At 46.1% G+C, this 20,042-nt stretch overlaps 1 protein-coding gene across 5 annotated transcripts in view; it reads left to right on the top strand.

Moving 5' to 3' along the window:
* RBBP6 (RB binding protein 6, ubiquitin ligase) overlaps positions 1–17,357 on the top strand; it is a 32,399-nt gene extending 15,042 nt beyond the window's left edge. For 3 of the 5 annotated variants that reach the window (XM_064153325.1, XM_064153324.1, XM_064153327.1), the window contains 14 exons: positions 357–401; positions 2,879–2,967; positions 3,087–3,183; positions 3,997–4,136; positions 5,250–5,422; positions 6,379–6,482; positions 6,927–7,294; positions 8,426–8,516; positions 8,599–8,677; positions 8,777–8,834; positions 9,949–10,311; positions 10,685–10,786; positions 12,333–14,078; positions 15,266–17,357. In XM_064153325.1, the coding sequence (XP_064009395.1) occupies positions 357–401; positions 2,879–2,967; positions 3,087–3,183; positions 3,997–4,136; positions 5,250–5,422; positions 6,379–6,482; positions 6,927–7,294; positions 8,426–8,516; positions 8,599–8,677; positions 8,777–8,834; positions 9,949–10,311; positions 10,685–10,786; positions 12,333–14,078; positions 15,266–16,877 (5,067 nt within the window). In that variant the 3' untranslated portion in view covers positions 16,878–17,357. The remainder of the gene's footprint in view (positions 1–356; positions 402–2,878; positions 2,968–3,086; positions 3,184–3,996; positions 4,137–5,249; positions 5,423–6,378; positions 6,483–6,926; positions 7,295–8,425; positions 8,517–8,598; positions 8,678–8,776; positions 8,835–9,948; positions 10,312–10,684; positions 10,787–12,332; positions 14,079–15,265) is intronic. The other 2 variants (XM_064153328.1, XM_064153326.1) reach the window with 1 other exon arrangement.
* The last annotated feature ends 2,685 nt before the right edge of the window (positions 17,358–20,042 follow it).

Below are 20,042 nucleotides of genomic sequence, written 5' to 3'. Positions count from 1 at the left end.
GTAGTGATGCTTCCTTCTCAGAGAAGTAGTTGGGTTTAAATCCTCAGCTGAAAATTGACAGCTGCTTACTCCTTTGACTTGTAAGCAGTTGTCAGCTTTTGACAAAGGTCCCTCTCTGAGATACTATGGAGTACTAAGTTGATATTGAGAGGGCTTGGTTACTTCAGTTCCTTCTCATTATCCACATCCAGGCTCTCCTAAGCTATCATAGCTTTTAAATACAAATTACATGGGGTTGGAAATGCCTCTTTCAGTGACACTCAGAGGGTATAGTGCAGATTGCAAACTACTAGAGGTTAACTGTTGCTATGTTTTGACTGTAGAACTTGAATATGTGTTTAATTTTTTGTGAACAGATTGATGACTCTTCTGCATCTATTTCTCTGGCCCAGCTTACTAAGGTATATATATATATTCTTGTCAAATACTTTAAACAAAAAGTGTTTGCTATCCTATTTTTAACTTTATTCTGTGATCTTTAGCTGGATAATTGTTGTAATTTGAACAAATCTCTAATTTAATTCTTAACAGTTTAAAGTATTTATTTTCTTTAAATCATTTTAAAAGCAAAATGTGTGTATATTTTGATACTATCCTGTAAAGAGTAGTTCCCAGTTTGGGAAGATAGAAGGGGAGTACCTTATCAGCCTCAACATAATGTTGCAGTATTACTCATCCTCAAGACCCACAGAAGAAGCTCTTCAGAAGCTGTTTACCGTTTTTCATACCTTTTCATTAATTTTCCGTTGGAAACTAACACAATTTTTACAGAAGAATTTAATTGGCTGTAAGTTATGGACATTGCAGGGGGGGTCTGCAACAGCCAAACTAGAAGCCTTTCTGTAACATGGACAATTGCATGGCTCTTTCTGAATTTCTAGTCATTACAGTTACAGATCTATCCTTTGAATGCTGCACAAGCTCACCCATTGTAGTAGGTTTGCAGTGGACACCCTGAGCTAATTTGTTTGAACGCAGACTGTGTGAATTGTGTAAATGTACCTCATTGTTTATAGGAATATACCAATGTGTGTGTGTGGCATATAAGCAGCTGTGACCTTCTGAAATTGTTGTAATGCCGTGTTTTTCTCTGGAACTGCTTGCATTTTTTGCTCACCAATGTGTAACTTTGTCTGGGAAAGCACTAGTGATTGCTCCTGGGGAGAAGGCATAGGGTTAGCCAGCTGCATTCCTAGGCTGTAGAGCTGCAGAGAGCAGAGAAGGCAGGGCTTGATGCAGAGGAACTAGTTCTTCCTTCTGAAAAAAATGAAAGCTGGAGTCCATTCCCAAGAGAGAAATCTCTTTCCACTGGTAATTTCTTCCCTGTCTCACCGCAACAATTCAAATTGTGTAGATTTGGCACAAACTCCAAACTCAGTTTGGAAGGTAGCCACCAAAAGAACTTGGTCTCCATTAGTGCTGTCCCTAAACATGTCCTCGGCTCTGTAAACTCATGTGAAGTTTTACTTTCAAATGTGACAATTTGTGGTGTGCACAGTTCAGCTTTTGAGACAATTTTAACTCTTTTCAGAACAATGCAGCTAAGGTAAATAAGTTAACAGTAGCTCAAACCTGTGCCTTACTCTGACCTCTTTAGTGCAGAGCGGCTCGGCACAGAGGCAATGTGTTGAGAGTTCTCTGGTTGATGATTACTATGTATTAAATGCCATCTTCTGAATTTTGGTCTATTCCTACTAATGTTTTTTTGTGGGTTTTTTTGGAGATTGCTTTTGTAAACCGTTTGGGTTCAAACAAATTAGTCAAGTATCTGTAAAGCTTTCTGTACATGTCAATGGAAATGATTTCGTAGCTGTTGATCTGGTTTATGTTACTGTTGAGAAAATACTATGTATTTGAAACAACCATTTAATAAAATGTTGAAACTAGTTGGTTGCTTTTGTGAATGAATGCATCTAAAACAAAAAAAACAAACAAAAAAAAAGGAAAAAAAAAAGGAAAAACATGAGTGGTTGATCTGAATGATAGGTGCTTGAAGGTCCAAAATCATTTGCAGTCACTCCCTTAGACCCTGCTTGTATCTGGACTGGTGTGTAATAAAACCATTGATACAAATGCTATTTTGAAAAAAAAAATCAGCTGGCTTCAGTAATTTGAAGATCTAGTTCTGCAGAAGGTTTATATTACAATTTGTGTGTTAAAAGGACATAGTCAACTGGACAAAAAAACTAAACGGCAAATTGTGCTTCCTGTGGTTAAATCACTTAACCAGAGTGAGATAGCAGGAGAGGAGCGTGCAGCTTGGGCTGCCTGCAGCACATGATGAGCAAATTTGTGCTCAAAAGAATCTTTTTCTCTTGCTGAGGGATTATCAAAGGCTTGATTCCTTTTAGTGCCTCTGTGTCTGAAGCTGCATTTCAGCAAGCAGAAACAACTGCCCCCGCTCTTGAGTTGTGTGTCCTTTTAATGCTGCAAAATGTAAATAACAATGCTTGCATACATCTGAATTAAATGTACAGTGGATGGCTTCTCCTTCAAATAGTCTGGAGCTGAACAATCACTTTAAAAGTACTGGATAGTGTAATTTTTTTTTGTGTCTACACATAGCTTCAGCCCACTTGGAAGAAAATTGGATTGGTTACACAAGTCTTGATGTAAGGTACAAACAGAGCCTAAGGTTTTGAGTGCCCAAGAATGCTCTTTTCAAGTAGGTTGGCAGGCACGTAAACATCATGTAATGGCGTAAGGACTCCCCAGAACATCTTCAGGACAAACAGATTTTATATAAAGCAGCTGTGTTCATGCAACCTCAGCTAGAGTTGTGCTGCTCTTTACAGGATTGGATGAGTGGTGTTGTCTTTGGCTGTGTGGGCTTAAATGTGTTTCTAATGTGTGTGTCAAATAATTACCTGTTAAACAGACTGCCAATCTGGCTGAAGCCAATGCTTCCGAGGAAGATAAAATTAAAGCTATGATGACACAGTCTGGCCATGAATATGATCCAGTCAAGTAAGTGTCAATTCTTTCCTTTTGAAGATGATGAAAAAATTGTAGATTTGCTTGTTGTAACAAGAGATACACATGCATATCTTCTTTGTCTTTTGTTTTTTTCCTCCCCAAACTTCTAGTTACATGAAGAAACCCTTGGGCCCACCTCCCCCGTCGTACACTTGCTTCCGCTGTGGGAAACCTGGCCACTACATAAAGAACTGCCCAACAAATGGGGTAAGATTGAGGAGACTTTGGGTGTTGCTTGGGTTTTAATCTTTGTTAACTGGGCAGTTAATAAATGCATGGATATTCATGTAAAAGTTGTTTTTTCTTGGGTTGAAATACAAAGGACTTTGACATAGCACCTGGGGAGATGGTTTAATGGCCATGGTGGCTTTAGGTTGGTGGTTGGGCTCAATAAACCTTAGAGTTCTCTTCCAACCAAAACAATTCTGTGATGCTATTAAGGGCAAGTTTTTCCTCTTTTTCTAGGTCATGGGTATTAAATATGTCAGTAGCTCTTCCATATGTATTTTAGTATTTTCTTCCATGTATGTTTGATATTTTTCATTATTATTGGAAAGCTTTGTGGTGTTTTTTTATGACAGTTGACCGACTTTAGTATTTCTTCTAAAAAGCTGTTGTTTCTATTGATCCTAGCTATTGAATGTTTGCTTGCTGTAATTACACATCTCTGCTTGAACATTAGTGCTATTTAGTGGTAGTGAGGTGTGGAGTGAACCTTCACATCGAGATGGAGAATATTTCAGAGATGTGAATTCAATTTTTCCCTCTGAATTGTGCTTTGGAGGAGGGGTAGAATTGTGTCTTCTCTGGCGAGCTGAGGGATGTTTCACCCTTGAGGAACCTGATGTTAAGCCAAAGAACGCTGCTGGAGCCTTTGAAACATTCTGGCTGTGCTGATCCAGGGAAATAAACTTTTTAGTCGAGCATCACTTACACTGAGTGACAGGAGAGGTTTTGCAGCTTAAAGTAACCTTTGAAATAGCATTTGCAGTGAGATGCCTGCATTTCTTTCCTTAACAGGACAAAAACTTTGAGTCTGTTCCTAGAATTAAAAAGAGCACAGGGATTCCCAGGAGCTTCATGATGGAGGTTAAAGATCCAAATACCAAGGGTGCTATGCTGACCAACACCGGCAAATACGCAATCCCGACCATTGACGCGTAAGTGCGGGGAGCTTTGGGCTGGCTGAGAGTGAGGGATGCCCTTGTGGCATTGCAACCAAGCTGCCCAGCAGCTGTCTTTAAGGAGAGGAATTGCTGTACCTCACAGTGCTGTTTCACAGCAGGTGAACATGAGCCAGTGTGTGCTTAGCATCCTGGCCTGAATCTGCAATGGTCTGGCCCACAGGACAGGCGCAGGGATTGTCCCTCTGTACAGGGCACTGGTGAGGCCACACCTCAAATACTGGGCTCAATTTTGGGCCCTTCACTCCCAGGAAGGACATTGAGGGGCTGGTGCAGGTCCAGAATAGAGCAAGGAAGCTGATGAAGGTTATGGAGAACAGCAGCTGAGAGAACTGGGATTGTTTAGGTGTAGAAGAGGAGGTTGAGGGAAGACCTCACTGCTCTCTATAACTCCCTAAAAGGAGGTTGGAGCCAGGTAGGGGTTGGTCTCTTCTCCCTAGTTTCAAGTGATAGGAGAGGAAGTGGCCTGAAGATGTCAGGGCAGGTTCAGGTTGATGGAGATGAGGAAAAATTCCTTTTCCTGCAAGAGTGGTCAGGGATTGGAACAGCCTGTCTAGGGAGGTAGAGTCCCCATCCCTAGAGCTGTTCAAGAAATGTGTGGCCATGGCACTTGAGGACATGGTTTAGTGGCCATGATGGTGTTGGGTTGATGATTGGACACTATCTTGGAGGTCTTTTCCAGCTGAAACAATTATTCAACCTTAAAAATTGTGATGCCTTCTAATGAAAACAGAGTGCTGCTGCTACTCCTGCAGGTTGGCTGCAGAATCCCTGGTGTTTATACTTGGAGTTGCTCTCTTTGAAAGCTGCTTTTGCTTCTGTTTTTTATCAAAGAGCTGACCTCAATCACATCTGTTGTGTCAAACCAGCTGAAATTTGCCCTAACTGGGAGAGTTCTGCAAAAGGAAAATTGTTACCTCTTCTAATCTGGAAAAGTAGCTAGAATTAAATGTCTGTGTTTTAGAAGGCTGATGTGGAGTGAGAAGAATCCCATTTCTTACCTTCCTTTGCTAAAACTCAATACTTGGAAAAGTTTCCCTTTGCCCATCTTTTAACTTTTTTCTTTTTCTTTCCCCACCCTCCCTTTAGGGAAGCTTATGCTATAGGCAAGAAGGAAAAGCCTCCCTTTTTACCAGAGGAGCCGTCATCCTCTTCAGAAGAAGATGATCCTATTCCAGATGAGTTGCTGTGTCTCATCTGTAAGGATATCATGACAGATGCGGTTGTTATTCCCTGCTGTGGAAACAGCTACTGCGACGAGTGTGAGTGTCACTGCCATCCTTGATAGCTTAAAAACATCACATCTGGGCTGCTGAAGGCAGAAATAGGAGATCAGAGCATTGCTTTGGTCCTAACAGTTGTGCTTAGTACTTAAATATACCAGAGTAGGAAAGGGCTGCTCTTCTACAAAGGAGAAAACAGAGAAAAGCTTTTTCCCTTCTTCCCTCTCTAGTTTAATCCTCTTTGCATGTGCATGGATGAGTGAGTGCAATTGAGGCGTTGCTACAGTGTCAGCTAGTTTAAAACCCTGGTTTGAAACTGAGGGAGAGTAGGTTTAGACTGGATCTTAGAAAGAAGTTCTTCAGTACAGGGGTGGTGAGACTTTAATACGTTACTCAGGGAGGTTGTGGATGCCTCCTCCCTGGGTGCGTTTAAGGCTAGGTTGGATGAAGCCCTCAGCACCTGAGTCTAGTTGAGAGGTGTCCCTGCCCATAGTGGGGAGGTTTGAGTAGATGTCTCTGAGTTCCCTTACAACTTGAGCCATTCTAGGGGTCTCTTGATTACACTGAGTTTGTTTACTGCCCTTTCTCTCACACAAGTACACATCCAACTCTGGGGACTTCCTGTGAACTGGACCACTCAGTTTGGCCTTTAATCCACATTCCTCCTCTCCTAAACCCTTCAGAACTTATAAAGCTGTTAATAGGGTTTTGAAGTGTCTTAGTTATTGACTTCTGTCTGTACTAGACAGTGGAAAAAGCACTAGAAACATGAAGGCCCAGCCCACTCCTCACCTTCAAATGATTCAACAGTTTGTATAGCACTAGCAAATCTGTAGAGATTTTGCTGCCTGCTAGGAGCTGACCATTTCCAGCTTCATACTGTCTGTTCCAGACTGTTCATCCATCAATTGCATAGATGTTTTGAGGATTAATTAAACCCCCCTAAATTTCCTTAACTTGCCTAACAAAACCCACCTGCCTGGTTCTGTTGACAGGTATTAGAACAGCACTGCTGGAATCTGAGGAGCACACGTGTCCAACGTGTCATCAAACAGATGTCTCTCCAGATGCTCTCATTGCCAACAAGTTCCTACGCCAGGTAAGGGGATGGGCTTTCACATCAAATGTGGATGAGAAAAGGCTGTTTGGGAAAAGCTGGATGGGAAGAAAATACTCAATTAGCTCTCCTTACCAATTGGCACCTTGCTTAAGGATTAAGTTACCTTTCAGGCTGCGGATCTGTTGTTACAGGGGCTTGGAACTGTGGAGTCTGGCAAATTCAGATCACACTTCTGTTGAGCTTGGTTTGTTTTTCCCCACTTCATGTTCAGTGTTAACACATAAATGCTGCAAATGCACACACTCTTGAGTTCCCAGTCACTGCTGTCAGTGTTTAATGTGATGTGTTGGTGCATCTGTGTGCTGATTTATTTCAGGATTAATAATTTTTGCTGCAGTCTGCCAGCAGCTTTACTCTCTGGAGCCTTTTGTTTGTGTTTCTGCTAAAGTTTTATGTTATGTTATTGTAAATGTTTGCCTCTAGGCTGTGAACAACTTCAAAAATGAAACTGGCTACACCAAGAGGCTCCGTAAGCAGGTTCAGCACCACCAACAGCAGCAGCAACAGCAGCAGCAGCAGCCACCACCTCCACCACCACCTCCGCCTCCCCCACCCCTGATGAGACAAACAATAACGCGCAACCTGCAGCCCCTGATGCGGCCAGCCATGGCCAGACAGCAGGATCCCCTCATGATCCCACTGGCTTCTCTGGCCTCTCGTTCAGCTGCTTTGTCATCCTTGGGTCCTGGTCAGGGACCTGGGCTGCCAGTAAATCCCAATTCCGTCCTTGTCTCTGATCTCCCTCCAGCAGTGTCCCTCCTCCGTGGTGAAAAGCCAGATGGACCTTTTCGGTGAGTATATCTGTAAGTGAACGTGAGAGATGCTAAAAAGCTGAAGTTGGATTCTTCTTCTTGAGCTTCTCAGCTTGTGATTTCTCTGTCATCAGCCACAGTTGCAGATTGTTTGGGCAGCTGTGCTTTTTTGTTTTTGCTTGGAGTGAGGACACTTTGATCAAAGCAGCGTGCCTTGAGCCAGAATTGTCTCAGAAGCCTTTATCAGTCATTCAATGCAGATTTACCCTGAACCTTTTCTCCACATTAGCCTTTTGACCCTTTTTAGGGACATGGTTTAGCATAGACTCTTCATTGCTGGGTTAAAGGTTGGACTGGGTGATCTCGGAGGTCTCTTCCAGCCAAAGATATCCTGTAATATGGTGATTTCAAGTGGCTAGAAACTCCTACAGTAATCAGTTAGTGATATCAGACCTTCTTGAGTGTGTTCATTTCTCTGTAGTACTGAAGAGGTGTTCTCAGGAAAAGGGGGAAAGCAGAATTGCAGGTAAAGCTGACCAGGTGTTTACAGCATCATTTTTTCTATGGTACTTCCATCCTCTGTATTTCAGAATCCCATAGAAACACTATGGGTAGAAAATACCTTTTTTTTAAGGTCATATATCAGAGTCATCCTCAATAATATACAGTGCAGTCAGGCTTTTTAGAGGGTATTTTGTGGATCTCTACAAGAATTCATCTTCACACCTGAAAGGTAGACAGCTGCTCTCTTCAGAAGGCTGAGGCTCAGCTTTACCATGAATACAAAAGATCACAATCAAAAAGACCTTCTAAGGCAGCTTCTAAAGGAGCAGATAAACATTTCCTGATGAGATTTGAGTTCTTTCACCTTCCAAACTTGGCATTCAGTGTGTAGCGTTTATGTTCTCCAGTCCTTTCACATGCTGTTAACTTCAGAAGATACTTCTCCAGTGAGCTTTCTCTTCCAGTGCTGGTAGTGTGCAGTGACTCCTAGTCAATGCTTCCTTTGGAATCAGCCAACTTCACATGTGTAAATCTAGTGGCAATCCCATTCTCTACTATCTTTCTATTTACAGTAGTCAATCTTTTGTCACCTTGAGTTTAGTATTTCAAGTAACACTTCAAGGTTAAAATAATTGTTTAAAAATGTTTGGTTTGGTTTTGTTGCAGTGATGCTGATCCTGTTTTACCTCCTGCTCTGATGTCTGCTGAGCTTTCTAAAACTTCCTCTTTGTCAATCAGCAGTTTGTTAGAAGAGAAGGTAAGTTTTATGTCAACAGCTGCAACACTTCTTGTCCTGTAGTAGCAGAGCTTGTTGCTAACTGTTTGCATTTATTCACAAGGGCTATCAGGTTCCCGTGCTACGACAGCCAGCAATACCAAGTCTTCTGGGCCCTCAAGGACAATCCATACCCACAACTGGTAAGTAGCTGTAGCCTTAGAATTTCTCCTATGAAAAAATGCTCATCAGATAAACTATATGTTGGGATTTTTGTCTTTTTTCTCTCCCTGTTCCCCCAGGTCACCCCATGAGAGCAGGCACCCTTCGCTCTGCAGGTGGCAGACCAGGCTGGGAGCTGTAAGTATCTGGCAGAAATTCCATGTATTGCTGCTTCTAAGCTGTGAAATGAGGCTGTAGCACAGAATTTACCCCACAGCCTGTTTCTAAGGAAATGAGCATGCACAGATAGTTATGGAGAATACAAGTGGTAATTAATTTTTAAACAGCTTAAAGTGAATTGGCTTTAACAAAGGAGATCTGTGCTTGCAGTGAGATTATTGTGAATAAAATTCAGTATATAATTGAAAAGAGGGCTCTGAAACATGACCAATTTTGAGGAAACCATAATTACATACAAAAATCAAATCTAATTAAAAGATCAGATGGAAAGCCACTCTTTGATTACTGGCTGAATAGGGCTGAAGAAATTGATTTCCCAATAGAAATCGAGCTCCAGCATTCTTCAGCAACTTTGTTGGTACTGCTGGAACAATTTATTGGATCTGTTCTTGTACAACAGCTTTGAATTCCTTCAGATGAGTCCTCAGACAGGCTTTCTCTCAGTTGGAGAGGGAGGAATCTGTTTTACCTGTTCTGTGGTGGCAAGTTAGGCCTTTCTGTTGATATCTGTGTGCTACAGATAGATTATAAGGACTCATTTTGTCTATAGAGCCTTAAAGAAAAGCACAAACCAAGACCCATCCCACAGGTTGCCTAAAATTTCAGATTCCATAAGTAGGAAGATAACAATTCAGGGACAAGAACAGGCCAAACACATCTTCATGAGACAACAACACAGGAAGCCTGCATGGGAAAGGTTAAAACCTGTTGAGAGATGATTAGGTGCTGTCTGTGCAGTACTTTGAAGGTCAGAAGTGAGAAGGGGTGGCAGAGGAGCAGTGGGTCTATGGGAAACGGGAATCTGGCTTACTCCCAGGCAGCCTTCCTGCACAGTCACAGAGCTGAGTGCGAGAGGAGGAAGAGACTGAGGGAATGGTTTGGGGTGACAATGTGGAAGACATATATGAGGATGTAGAGCTGGGTGTAGGCTGAAGTGCAGAGAAAGCAGGGAAGAGGTCGCTTGAGCTGAGAACCAGAAGTGCTGGCCGCCATGCTGCTGCTTCGTTTGTGTCCTCCTCAGAGGCAGGGCAGAGTGACAAACAGTGACACGTGTTTTTGGGTTTCTTTAAAGTTCAAATCGAGGACGCCTGCACAGTGATCGTTCCCAAAGGACTCAGGCCCCAGCACTACCAGCATCATCACCAGTCTTTGTGCCTGTGCCTCCACCTCCCTTGTACCCTCCACCACCCCATGCACTTCCTCTTCCACCCGGGGTACCACCACCACAGTTTCCACCTCAGTTTCCACCTGGCCAACCTCCGTCTGCTGGGTACTCTGTCCCCCCTCCAGGATACCCCCCAGCTCCTGCAAATATATCATCAGCTTGGGTCCCAGCAGCAGTACCAGCGGGGCACTCAAACACCATCCCAACGACACAAGCACCTCCTCTCTCTAGGGAGGAGTTTTACAGAGAGCAGCGGAGACTGAAAGAGGAGTAAGTATCAGCTCGGCGCAGCGGCCTTTTGTCGTTTCTGTGTTTCGGGAGCATCTGACATAAGCAAAACTGACTTAGTGGGCTGGTTTTTTTTTGCCCTGAGACATTTCCCTGTGGCAGCTAGTAAACGTGCAAAAACTTAACCCAAGACAAATGTAAACTTAAAACTCGGCCCCAAAACCTCTCCTCAGGAATTCCACCTTGGTTTTGCTGAGCTAGGATGTGCACCCTTGGCGTTTGCATGCGATAAACATTCTCTCATATTGGCCTTGTTTTTTGTTTCTTGTTGTCTATTTTTTTTTTCTTTTTTTTTTCTTTTTTTGTAATAAAGGTCAAACTATCATTGTAATAAAGGTCAAACTTATTTTAACAGGGAAAAGAAAAAGTCCAAACTTGATGAGTTTACAAATGATTTTGCTAAGGAATTGATGGAATATAAAAAGATTCAAAAGGAGCGTAGGCGTTCGTTTTCCAGGTAACTGCTTTACATGTCCGTAATGGAGAAGCAGATTGTCTAGAAGAGGCAGGAGGAGTCCCACTCCACCTCCTTGTTAGATGGATTGGATCATTGCAGGGATTAGCAGTGATAGGAGTTTGAAATCTAGGTTACTAGCTCAGATGTGGCAGAGATTACAGTTGACCATCACCATTTGGCAAGAGTTAAGGAGCAGGTGTCTCTTACTATAAGCTTCCCTGAAATCCTTCACCTCCTGCCAGCTAGGAGGAGATTGGAAGTTCAGTAGGGGTAGCTACTGGATTTTCTGTGTCCCCTATTCTGATTGTAACCATTGATGGTTGGACTCGAGGATTTGAGAGATCTTTTCCAACCAAAACAATTGTGTTGTTCTGTGACTATCTGAGAACACTTTGGAGGAGATTGAGAGACATTGTCTTCGTGTCCTCTTCTGTTTATCTCACATGGAGAGATCTTATCCTGGACTGCAGACTGGTGACTTTCACTAGTTTGGTTTTGCTGACATTGTTAAATTTCTCTTAGGAATCCAAAAGACCAGAGCTGTCTGTTAAATTTTTCTTAGGAATTGAATGATTGGACCCATTTGTTAAATTTCCTTTAGAATTTCAAAGACTAGACCTGTTTGTTAATTTTTTTGGGGAATTCAAAGATCAGATGTGTTTGTAAGGAAATCTTACTTTGGTGAAAGGCTTGGAGAGGAGGAATGATTCTGATGAACATTTGTGGAACCATGTGAAATCACAGAATACTGACCTTGTGAAGAAGAGCTCAGAGTAGCAGATGTTTTCTGTCCCCAAAAATTACTTAGGCAGGAGTCTGAGTAGCTCTCTGCTTGTAATGCTGGCAGTAGCTTTCCTAGAGTAGTGTCTTTGAGCCATATTATTACTAGAGGCTGAGTTTAGAAGCTTTTAGAGATGTTTTTCCTTGAAGTGGTCCCTAGCCTTGGTTAGAGCTAGAGCTGTGTACAGACCCTTGCTGAAATAGCCATGTGTGTAGGGCAGTAGTCAGGTGCTTCAGGGCCTCTGTAGATGAGTGAAGCTGAATAGTCCAAGCTGGCTTTTTAAAAATCGAGCTGTGCTGTCTCCAAGCTGAGTGGTGGGTTTGGATGTTTGGCGCTGTACTGGAGCTGTGAAGCCTTGCTCTCTTTCTGCAACTTATGCAACCAGAATGATTTGCATGCATGTAGGGGCTGCGCAGCGAGAACGTGCAGGTTCCCATACCAGTAGAGGCCAGTATAGACCACCCCAGACCAATGGGTGGCTGTGGTAGCTGGTGGGCTAGAAGCGAGTGGAAATAAACTCACCCTTCCTGTGTGTTTTTCCACTAACAAAGCAGCAGCTGTTCTGTCTTGTAAGCAGAAACTTTGCGCTCTCAGGTTTTTCAGTTTGCAGTAGCTTTATGTCAGCAGCTGAAAGAAGCTTTGACATGAGCATATGGAGAGGAGAAAAGAAACCAAACCAGATTTGAGAGGAGAGAAAAAAAAGCCTGAGCAGAGTGGCTGTTGTGAATTAACTGCAGTTATTCTTCTGTTGTGCTTGCTTTTAAGGTCCAAGTCTCCCTATAGCGCCTCGTCCTACTCCAGAAGCTCCTACACCTACTCCAAGTCGAGATCGGGCTCCTCGCGCTCACGCTCCTACTCACGCTCCTTCAGCCGCTCCCACTCCCGCTCCTACTCGCGCTCCCCTCCGTACCCCAGGAGAGGCAAAGGCAAGAGCCGCAACTACCGCTCGCGCTCCCGCTCCCATGGCTACCACCGCTCCCGCTCCAGGTCACCCCCCTACAGGAGGTACCACTCACGCTCCAGGTCTCCAGCCTTCCGAGGCCAGTCTCCCACCAAGAGGACTGTGCCGCAAGGGGAGGCAGAGCGGGAGTATTTCAACCGATACAGGGAGGTGCCTCCCTATGATATGAAAGCTTACTATGGCAGGTCTGTTGACTTCAGAGACCCTTTTGAGAAGGAGAGATACAGAGAGTGGGAGCGGAACTACAGAGAGTGGTATGAGAAGTTCTACAAGGGCTATGCTGTTGGTGCTCAACCTCGGCCTCCAGTAAGCAGAGAGAACTTTTCTCCAGATAGGTTTGGTCCACCTGGGGCCAGACGAGAGAACTCACCCTACGCCCGCGGGCGCAGGGAGGATTATCCGGGTGGGCAGAGCCACAGAACTCGTAACGTAGCTGGGAATTACCCTGAAAAACCTGGGAGAGAGAGCCATGGCATCAAAGATCCTACAAAATCAAAGGAGAAGGAGGTGGACAATCCCCTAGGAGATAGCAAAGGCAATAAACATAAAAAGCACAGGAAGAGGAGAAAAGGGGATGAAAATGAGGGGTTTGCCAGTGCTGAGCTGCTAGAAGGCTCCAGAAAGCCAAGAGAGACGGTTCCAACAGAGGATGTGAAAGCAGACTCCCTGTTCATGCTCCCCAGCAGAGATGATGCTACCCCCGTGAGGGATGAGCCTATGGAAGCAGATTCTATTGCTTTCAAACCAGTGTCTGAAAAGGAGAAGAAAGAGAAGGACAAGCCAAAAGCAAAGGTTGAGAAGACAAAGCGAAAAGCAGAAGTGGCTGCTCCTCCTAAGAAGGACACTGTAGTTAAACCAGCAAAAGCTTCCCAAGAGAAGGTGGATGCTGACCGTGAGAAATCTCCTCGAGCAGAACCTCCTGCCAAAAAAACCAAGGAGGAGCTGCCGAAGACAGACAGTGCTAAGACCTCTTCCTCTCAAAAGGATGAGAAGGCTCTTGGTACCCCACGCAAAGTTCACCCAAAAGCCACAAAAGATCACGCAGAAAGCAGACCAGCCAAGGAGGAAAAAGCAAAGAAAGACCATCCGAAGGAAACCAAGTCAGAGAAGCCTTCCAACAAGGAGGACAAGTCAAAGAAACCTGCTGAGAAAAGCAAACCTTCTGATGCCAAACCTGAGAAAAGGAAAAGGAAGGCAGATGAAAAGGTGGATAAAGAGCATGAGGCCACTTCTGCCAAGACCTCAAAACTTGAAACTGCAGAGTCGAAGACGTCACCTAAGGGGAAGGTTGAACCTGATGGTGACAAAGGCGAACGGACTCCCGAGAAGGATAAATCTGCTTTCCTTAACAACCCTGCAAAAAAGATTAAACTTAACAGAGAAACTGGCAAAAAGATTGTGAGTACGGAGAATGTGCCACCTGGGAAAGAACCTGCTGAGAAACCGGAGCCCAGCAGCAGCAAAGTTAAACAAGAGAAAACCAAGGGGAAAACCAGAAGAAAAGTAACTGCAGCTGATGGAACCAGCACAACCCTTGTGGACTACACCAGGTACCTCACCATGTCTTCTTTCTTTCCTTCCCCCCCCAGAATGTAAACATTTTTGTGGTGTCTAATGGAAGGAGGAGCTAAGTCTGTGCTGAATGAGCAAAGAGTCTTTGAGCTTTCCTGGTAAGCTGTGCTTGAGTCTCCACCAGAGCTGCTATAAAGAGAGGAGCGGTCCATGCTGTACAGGGAGCTGAGGAGGGAGGTTAGCTCATTTCACATCATTTCACCGACTTGAAATCTTACTGCTGGGACAGTTTTTCCCCTTTATTCATTACCTGTTGCCTCTGAGGCGGCCTGTCTGTGTCTTCCTTCAAAACCTGCCTACTGCTGAAGGCTAAGATACAGCCACAGGGCAATGTGGAGTTAGACTTGGCATGGACACCAGCTTGCTTCCAATATATTGTAGTGGCCTTACATTTGAGCATATTGCTGTGTGGACACAGCTCACCCTGCCTGCCTGCCTTCCTCCTAGCTCACCCTGCCTGCCTGCTCCACCTTTTGCCTGCCTTCCTTAGGGCTAAGTAAATTCAAACTATTTTAGGCATCACTGGAGACTTAGGGTAGTACCTTGATGCTCTAAAAAGCTTTAAAAGATACATTTTGTCAAGAACAGCACTAAGGCATGAGAATCAGACTGGCTTTTGTGTCCCTCTCCATAATTGCTTGGTGAGGATCAGTCCTGGCTTTTGTGTTCCTCTCCATAATTGCTTACTGAGGATCAGTCCTAGCTCGTGTGTCCCTCTCCATAATTGCTTGGTGAGGATCAGTCCTAGCTCGTGTGTCCCTCTCCAAAATTGCTTGGTGAGGATCAGTCCTAGCTCGTGTGTCCCTCTCCAAAATTGCTTGGTGAGGATCAGTCCTAGCTCATGTGTCCCTCTCCATAATTGCTTGCTTCCATGTTGAAAGAAGAACATGGATCTAATTTCTCTGCTGTTGGTGAAAATAGGACATGAAGGAGTTAGCAGATCAGACAGTCCCCAATCTGATCATCTCATGCCTGATAATTAAATACATAGTAGCTAGATAATTAATTGATTGCTCATAATCTTGGCTGACAGCCTTTCTCTTGTCTGCTCCCTTAATTGAATCTCTGAAGTCACTGAAGATTTAGACCCGAACCAGCCCCCACTTGCTGAAGGCTGCAGAAGCAGTCGGTCTGTGTCTCACTAACCCCTTGTTTTCTTCCCCAGCACCAGCTCCACTGGAGGAAGCCCTGTCAGAAAGGCTGAAGATAAGCCAGATACCAAACGAACTGTCATCAAGACCATGGAGGAGTACAACAATGATATCACAGCCCCTGCTGAAGATGTCATCATCATGATCCAGGTCCCTCAGTCCAAGTGGGATAAAGATGACTTTGAGTCTGAAGAGGAGGACATTAAAACTACCCAGGTGCCCACAAGCATCGGGAAACCTGCCAGCGTGATCAAAAATGTGAGTGCTAAGGCACCAAACCCCATCAAACACAGTGAAAAGGAAATGGAGTCCCTGGAGAAGCTGCAGAAAGCTGCAAAGGAAATGAGTTACGAAAGCTCCCAGCACGACGCAAAAAGCTCCAAAAGTTCCACCTCGAGCGAGAAGGGCAAAACCAAAGACAGGGATCATCCTCTGCCAGAAAAGGACACCTCTGAGAAAAGGAAGAGCAGTGTTCAGCCAGAGAAGGACCACTCAGAACGGGCAGCTGAACAGGGCAATGGGAAAGGCGTTTCTCAATCTTCCAGAGACAGCAGATCGTCCGAGAAACATGACTCTAGCCGCGGGTCCTCCACCAAGGACTTCACGCCCAACCGGGACAAGAAGTCTGAGCACGACAGCAGCAGAGAGCACTCTAGTTCCAAGCGCAGGGAGGAGAAGAGTGAATCGGCCAGAAGAAAAGAGTCCCCCTCTCGAACCAGGGACTCTGCAGCAGCACAGAAGAGCAAGCCAAGGGAGGAGCGGGCAGAGCCCTCCAAGAAGGGCACTGGAGATGCAAAGAGGAGCAGCTACAGCCCCTCGCGTGAGCGCAAGCAGGCGGAGCACAAGGCTGCTCACGACTCCAAACGCACGGCGGAGGAGCACAAACCTCCAGATAAAAACCCAGCGAAGGAGAAGGAGAAACACATCCCTGAGGTGAAGAGCAACAAAGAGAAGGAAAAGGAGAAAGAAAAGGAGAAGGAGAAAGAGAAGGAGAAAGAGAAGGAGCCCAGTGGCAATAAACCCCCTGTGAAGCAGGAGTCACCCGATGTCAAAAGTGAGAAGGAAAACGTGCCTGGGCAGAATGACAAAAATGCAGTGAAGCCCAAGCCTCAGGTCAGCAGCTCCTCACGGCTCTCCTCTGACCTCACCAGAGAGACTGATGAGGCTGCCTTTGTGCCAGACTACAACGAGAGTGACAGCGAGAGCAACCTGTCTGCCAAAGAGGAGGAGGCTGCAGGGAAGGCTCCAAAGGAGCCCAAGGAGAAGGCTGTGGAGAAGGCGAAGGAGGAGCCGGCAGCGCCTGCTGTGGCAGAGCAGCCAGAAGCAGCCCCAAGCCAGAGCAGCCCCAGTGTCAGCCGCAGCCGCAGTCAGAGCCCGTCTGAGAGCCAGACCCGGAGCCATAGCAGCAGTGCCAGCTCCGGGGAGAGCCAGGACAGCAAGAAGAAGAAGAAGAAAAAAGAGAAGAAGAAGCACAAGAAGCACAAGAAACACAAGAAGCATAAGAAACACCTGGGAAACGAAACAGAGCTGGAAAAGAGCCAAAAACACAAACACAAGAAGAAAAAATCCAAGAAGAGCAAAGATAAAGAGAAGGACGACCAAAAAGTGAAATCTGTCCCCACGTAGAGCGACAGATCAGTACAAAAGTGACTTAATTCCTAAGTCATCTGTATTAAATTTTGTTAAAATGTAAAACCAATTGGAGCATTGTAAATAATGAAAAGACCCTGTGCTGCACTTAAACTATTGCTGCTTGATTCTTTGATTTTTACATCAGAGCTTTATAAAAGTGAACATTTTGTACAGAATTGTGACTTGTGACCGTGTAACATGGAAGGGGTTTGCTAGGGCCTCTTTTTAACCACCGCGGATGAATTGGGGTGGACTTTACTGTACTGTGAAGATTTTCACATTTGAGGTTGGTTATGGGGTTTTTGTTTTGGTTTGGCGTTTTTTTTTTTTGTTTTGTTTGGGGTTTTTTTTTAATTGCCTGGCAGGAAGCAGCTGGTCTCAGTTAGGAAAGACCAGCAGGCTGAGTTGCAGAGTCCATTGCAGCCCTCTGTTATGTCACATTTTTGATTACAATAAAAGGTTTTCAGTAAACTATCCCAATGTGATGAGACTTGCAGTGACAGATGGGTGCCAGCAGAGAGCAGGGACAGGGAAAAAATCCCCTCTGTGCAGAGCCTTCTGGCAGCTGACCTGTATGGAAAACAGACAGCAGCAGCTTGAGTTTGGAGCAGTCTGGCAGGAGTAGGGACAGTCACCATCAGAGAGGGGATTGTCCCTCTGGGCTGGGCACTGGTGAGGCCACACCTCAAATACTGGATTCAGCTGGGGGCCTCTCAGTCCAAGGAGGACGTTGAGAGACTGGAGCAGGTCCAGAGAAAGGCAGCAAAGCTGGTGAAGGGTGATGATACCTTCAGTCCACCTCGATGGGTCACCAGTGAGCATCTCCCTGCTGGGTGTGTCACGAGGTGCCAGTGCTTACCTTTGCTCTGCCACAATGCAGCACAGCAGTAGGAGCTCCTGGGCTCATGACACCAGCTGGCGTTTTGCCCGTGAGCTCACATGGTTTCTTTCTTCCTTGGCTCGGTCTGTGCACTGCAGAGGTTAGCAGTGCCTGACCCGAGGTGCATGCAGGTGCCTGGTGAGCCATGGTGCCCTTGCAGACAGCCCTGGCTCTTCAGTGAGGGGGGACGTGCTGGCATCTTTCCAGACTCATCACGGCTCTGCTGTAACAATGAAGTACTGCTCTATTGGCTCATGCCAGGCTTATCAGGGTAGGGGAGATGGCAGGAAGGATTTGGAGAAGGATGATTGTGGTGAGGAAGATGATGCTGTGTGGAGGATGAGGTGCCTGGCAGCATTCCAGGGCATCACATTGGCTGAGCCGTAGGGGATGCCTGGCACTGGCACTGCCCTGGCTCAGCAGGACTGATGTCAGCATAGGGCATGAGGGGCTTCATGCTGAGCCTATGACCCAATTTCTCTTCCCAGCAGCAAGGGTTTTGCTCACAAACACGAAGCCCTAATCCAGTGCCAGGCTGCTGGCAGAACCCACCTCAGTGGGACCCTGCAAACATCCTCTCCTCTACTAGTGGAAGTGTATGCCAGGTCCATCAGCAGCTGCTGCATTGAGAGGTAAATGGGAGCTGAATAATGAGCAGGAATGCAGGGGGTGGAATTTCTCAGCTTTGATGCCACTTTTGCTGAGCTGGGCTGGCAGCCAGGGTGGGCGAGATGGGGCAGCTCTGGCCAGGTATCCTACAGTGCCATTTGCCCTCTGCAGGCTGGGGCAGGACAAGGCTGTTGGAGGAGCTTTTACTCCCCTGTTTGGTGTGTCTCAGCCTGGGCTTTCCTTGCCCTTTTGTGAGCAAGATGGTTGGTAGCAAGGAGGGAGGGCTGTGTGCCAAGGCTGCCTCATTAAGATGAAGCAGATGCAGATGGGCCTGGGCTGCAGCTAATGATGGCTGCAAACAGTCCTTGTTGTCGTGGTCTGCAAGTGTTGACCGATAAAGGCCAGGTCTGGACTGAAGAATCTGGCCCATTCATGGTGGCCATGGCCATGGATGCAAGTACCTGCTGCCATCCTGGTATCTGATTGCTACCAGCCCATGCCCTTGCTGATCTCTGTCTCTGTGAGTTAGTCCTCAGTGGTCCCTGGCTCTGGGCTCAGCCCATGCCCTCAGTGGTCCCCAGCTCTGGGCTCAGCTCATGTTCCTGGTGGGCCATGGCCCTGGGGTCAGTTTGTGCCTTTGGTGGTCCCTGTTTCCATTGGTCAGCCCAGGGCTTTGGGCAGCTGGCCCTGGCATTGCCCCCACAGATGTTTGTCTGAGATGTGCTGGAGGTGGGATTTACTGTGCTGTTCCAAACATTGCCATCAGCACAGACCTGATGCTTTCCCAGGAAAACACCCAATGTGCAGCTCAGGAAGCACCTTGGCACCTCTCCCAAGTGCCTGGGCTTTTTAGGGGTGCTCTTGGAAAGCACTAGAATTAATCTGATGCTGCTGATGCCCCTTCCACAAAAGGATGCCCAAGCAGACGAAATCCTCAGCTTCCCAGGTGAAAGCTTGAAGATGGCTCATGAATGAGGGTGTGGTGGGGAAATGGCCCCTGCAGAAGTTTGGCTGTGTTCTGTTTGCCATCCATCCCCTCACTGATGCATGCCACCTGCATGTGCCACCCTCACAGCATGCCTTGCCCTAGTCTGCAGCCCACATCTATGGCCACACAATGCCCATCTTCAGGGTCATTTGGACTCCTCCCTGGGTGATCTGGCCTGTTCCTATCAATCTCTGCAAGCTGGTTTTAGTCTAGGATAAGGAGAGGACCCCTCCAGCCCTGGGGAGTGGTGGAACTCCTGCTCCACTCCATGGACATGGGTTACCCTCAGGCTGGATGCCAGGGCTGGGTTGTGGCCCCTGAGCTGCTCATCTGCCAGGCCCATTGAGTGTGTCCGTCTTGGGAGGTTCTGTCCTTGTCCCTGCTTGGCAGCAGAGATGGGCTGACGTGCAGGACCCCCAGCGTGGGGGGAGGCTGGGACACCCCCGTTCCACTGCATCTCAAACCCCAAGCCACTGGCAGCCTTACACCCTATGCCCAGCCTGGTGCTTGGCCACGTCCCTGGCACTCCAATGCCTGTGTTGTTCCTGCCAGGAGCAGAGGCAAACGCTCAGGCACTGCTGGGGATCTTTTGGAGTGTTGCTGATAGTTAATTTGGTTTACTTAATTATTATTTACTCTGCCTGAAGAAACTGTTGTATTTAAATAAGGCTGCTCATGCCAA

This window comes from Pogoniulus pusillus, chromosome 13 (assembly GCF_015220805.1).
Source record: "Pogoniulus pusillus isolate bPogPus1 chromosome 13, bPogPus1.pri, whole genome shotgun sequence".
In the NCBI taxonomy this organism is placed as follows: domain Eukaryota; kingdom Metazoa; phylum Chordata; class Aves; order Piciformes; family Lybiidae; genus Pogoniulus; species Pogoniulus pusillus.
This window is presented reverse-complemented; position numbering and strand designations above follow the sequence as displayed.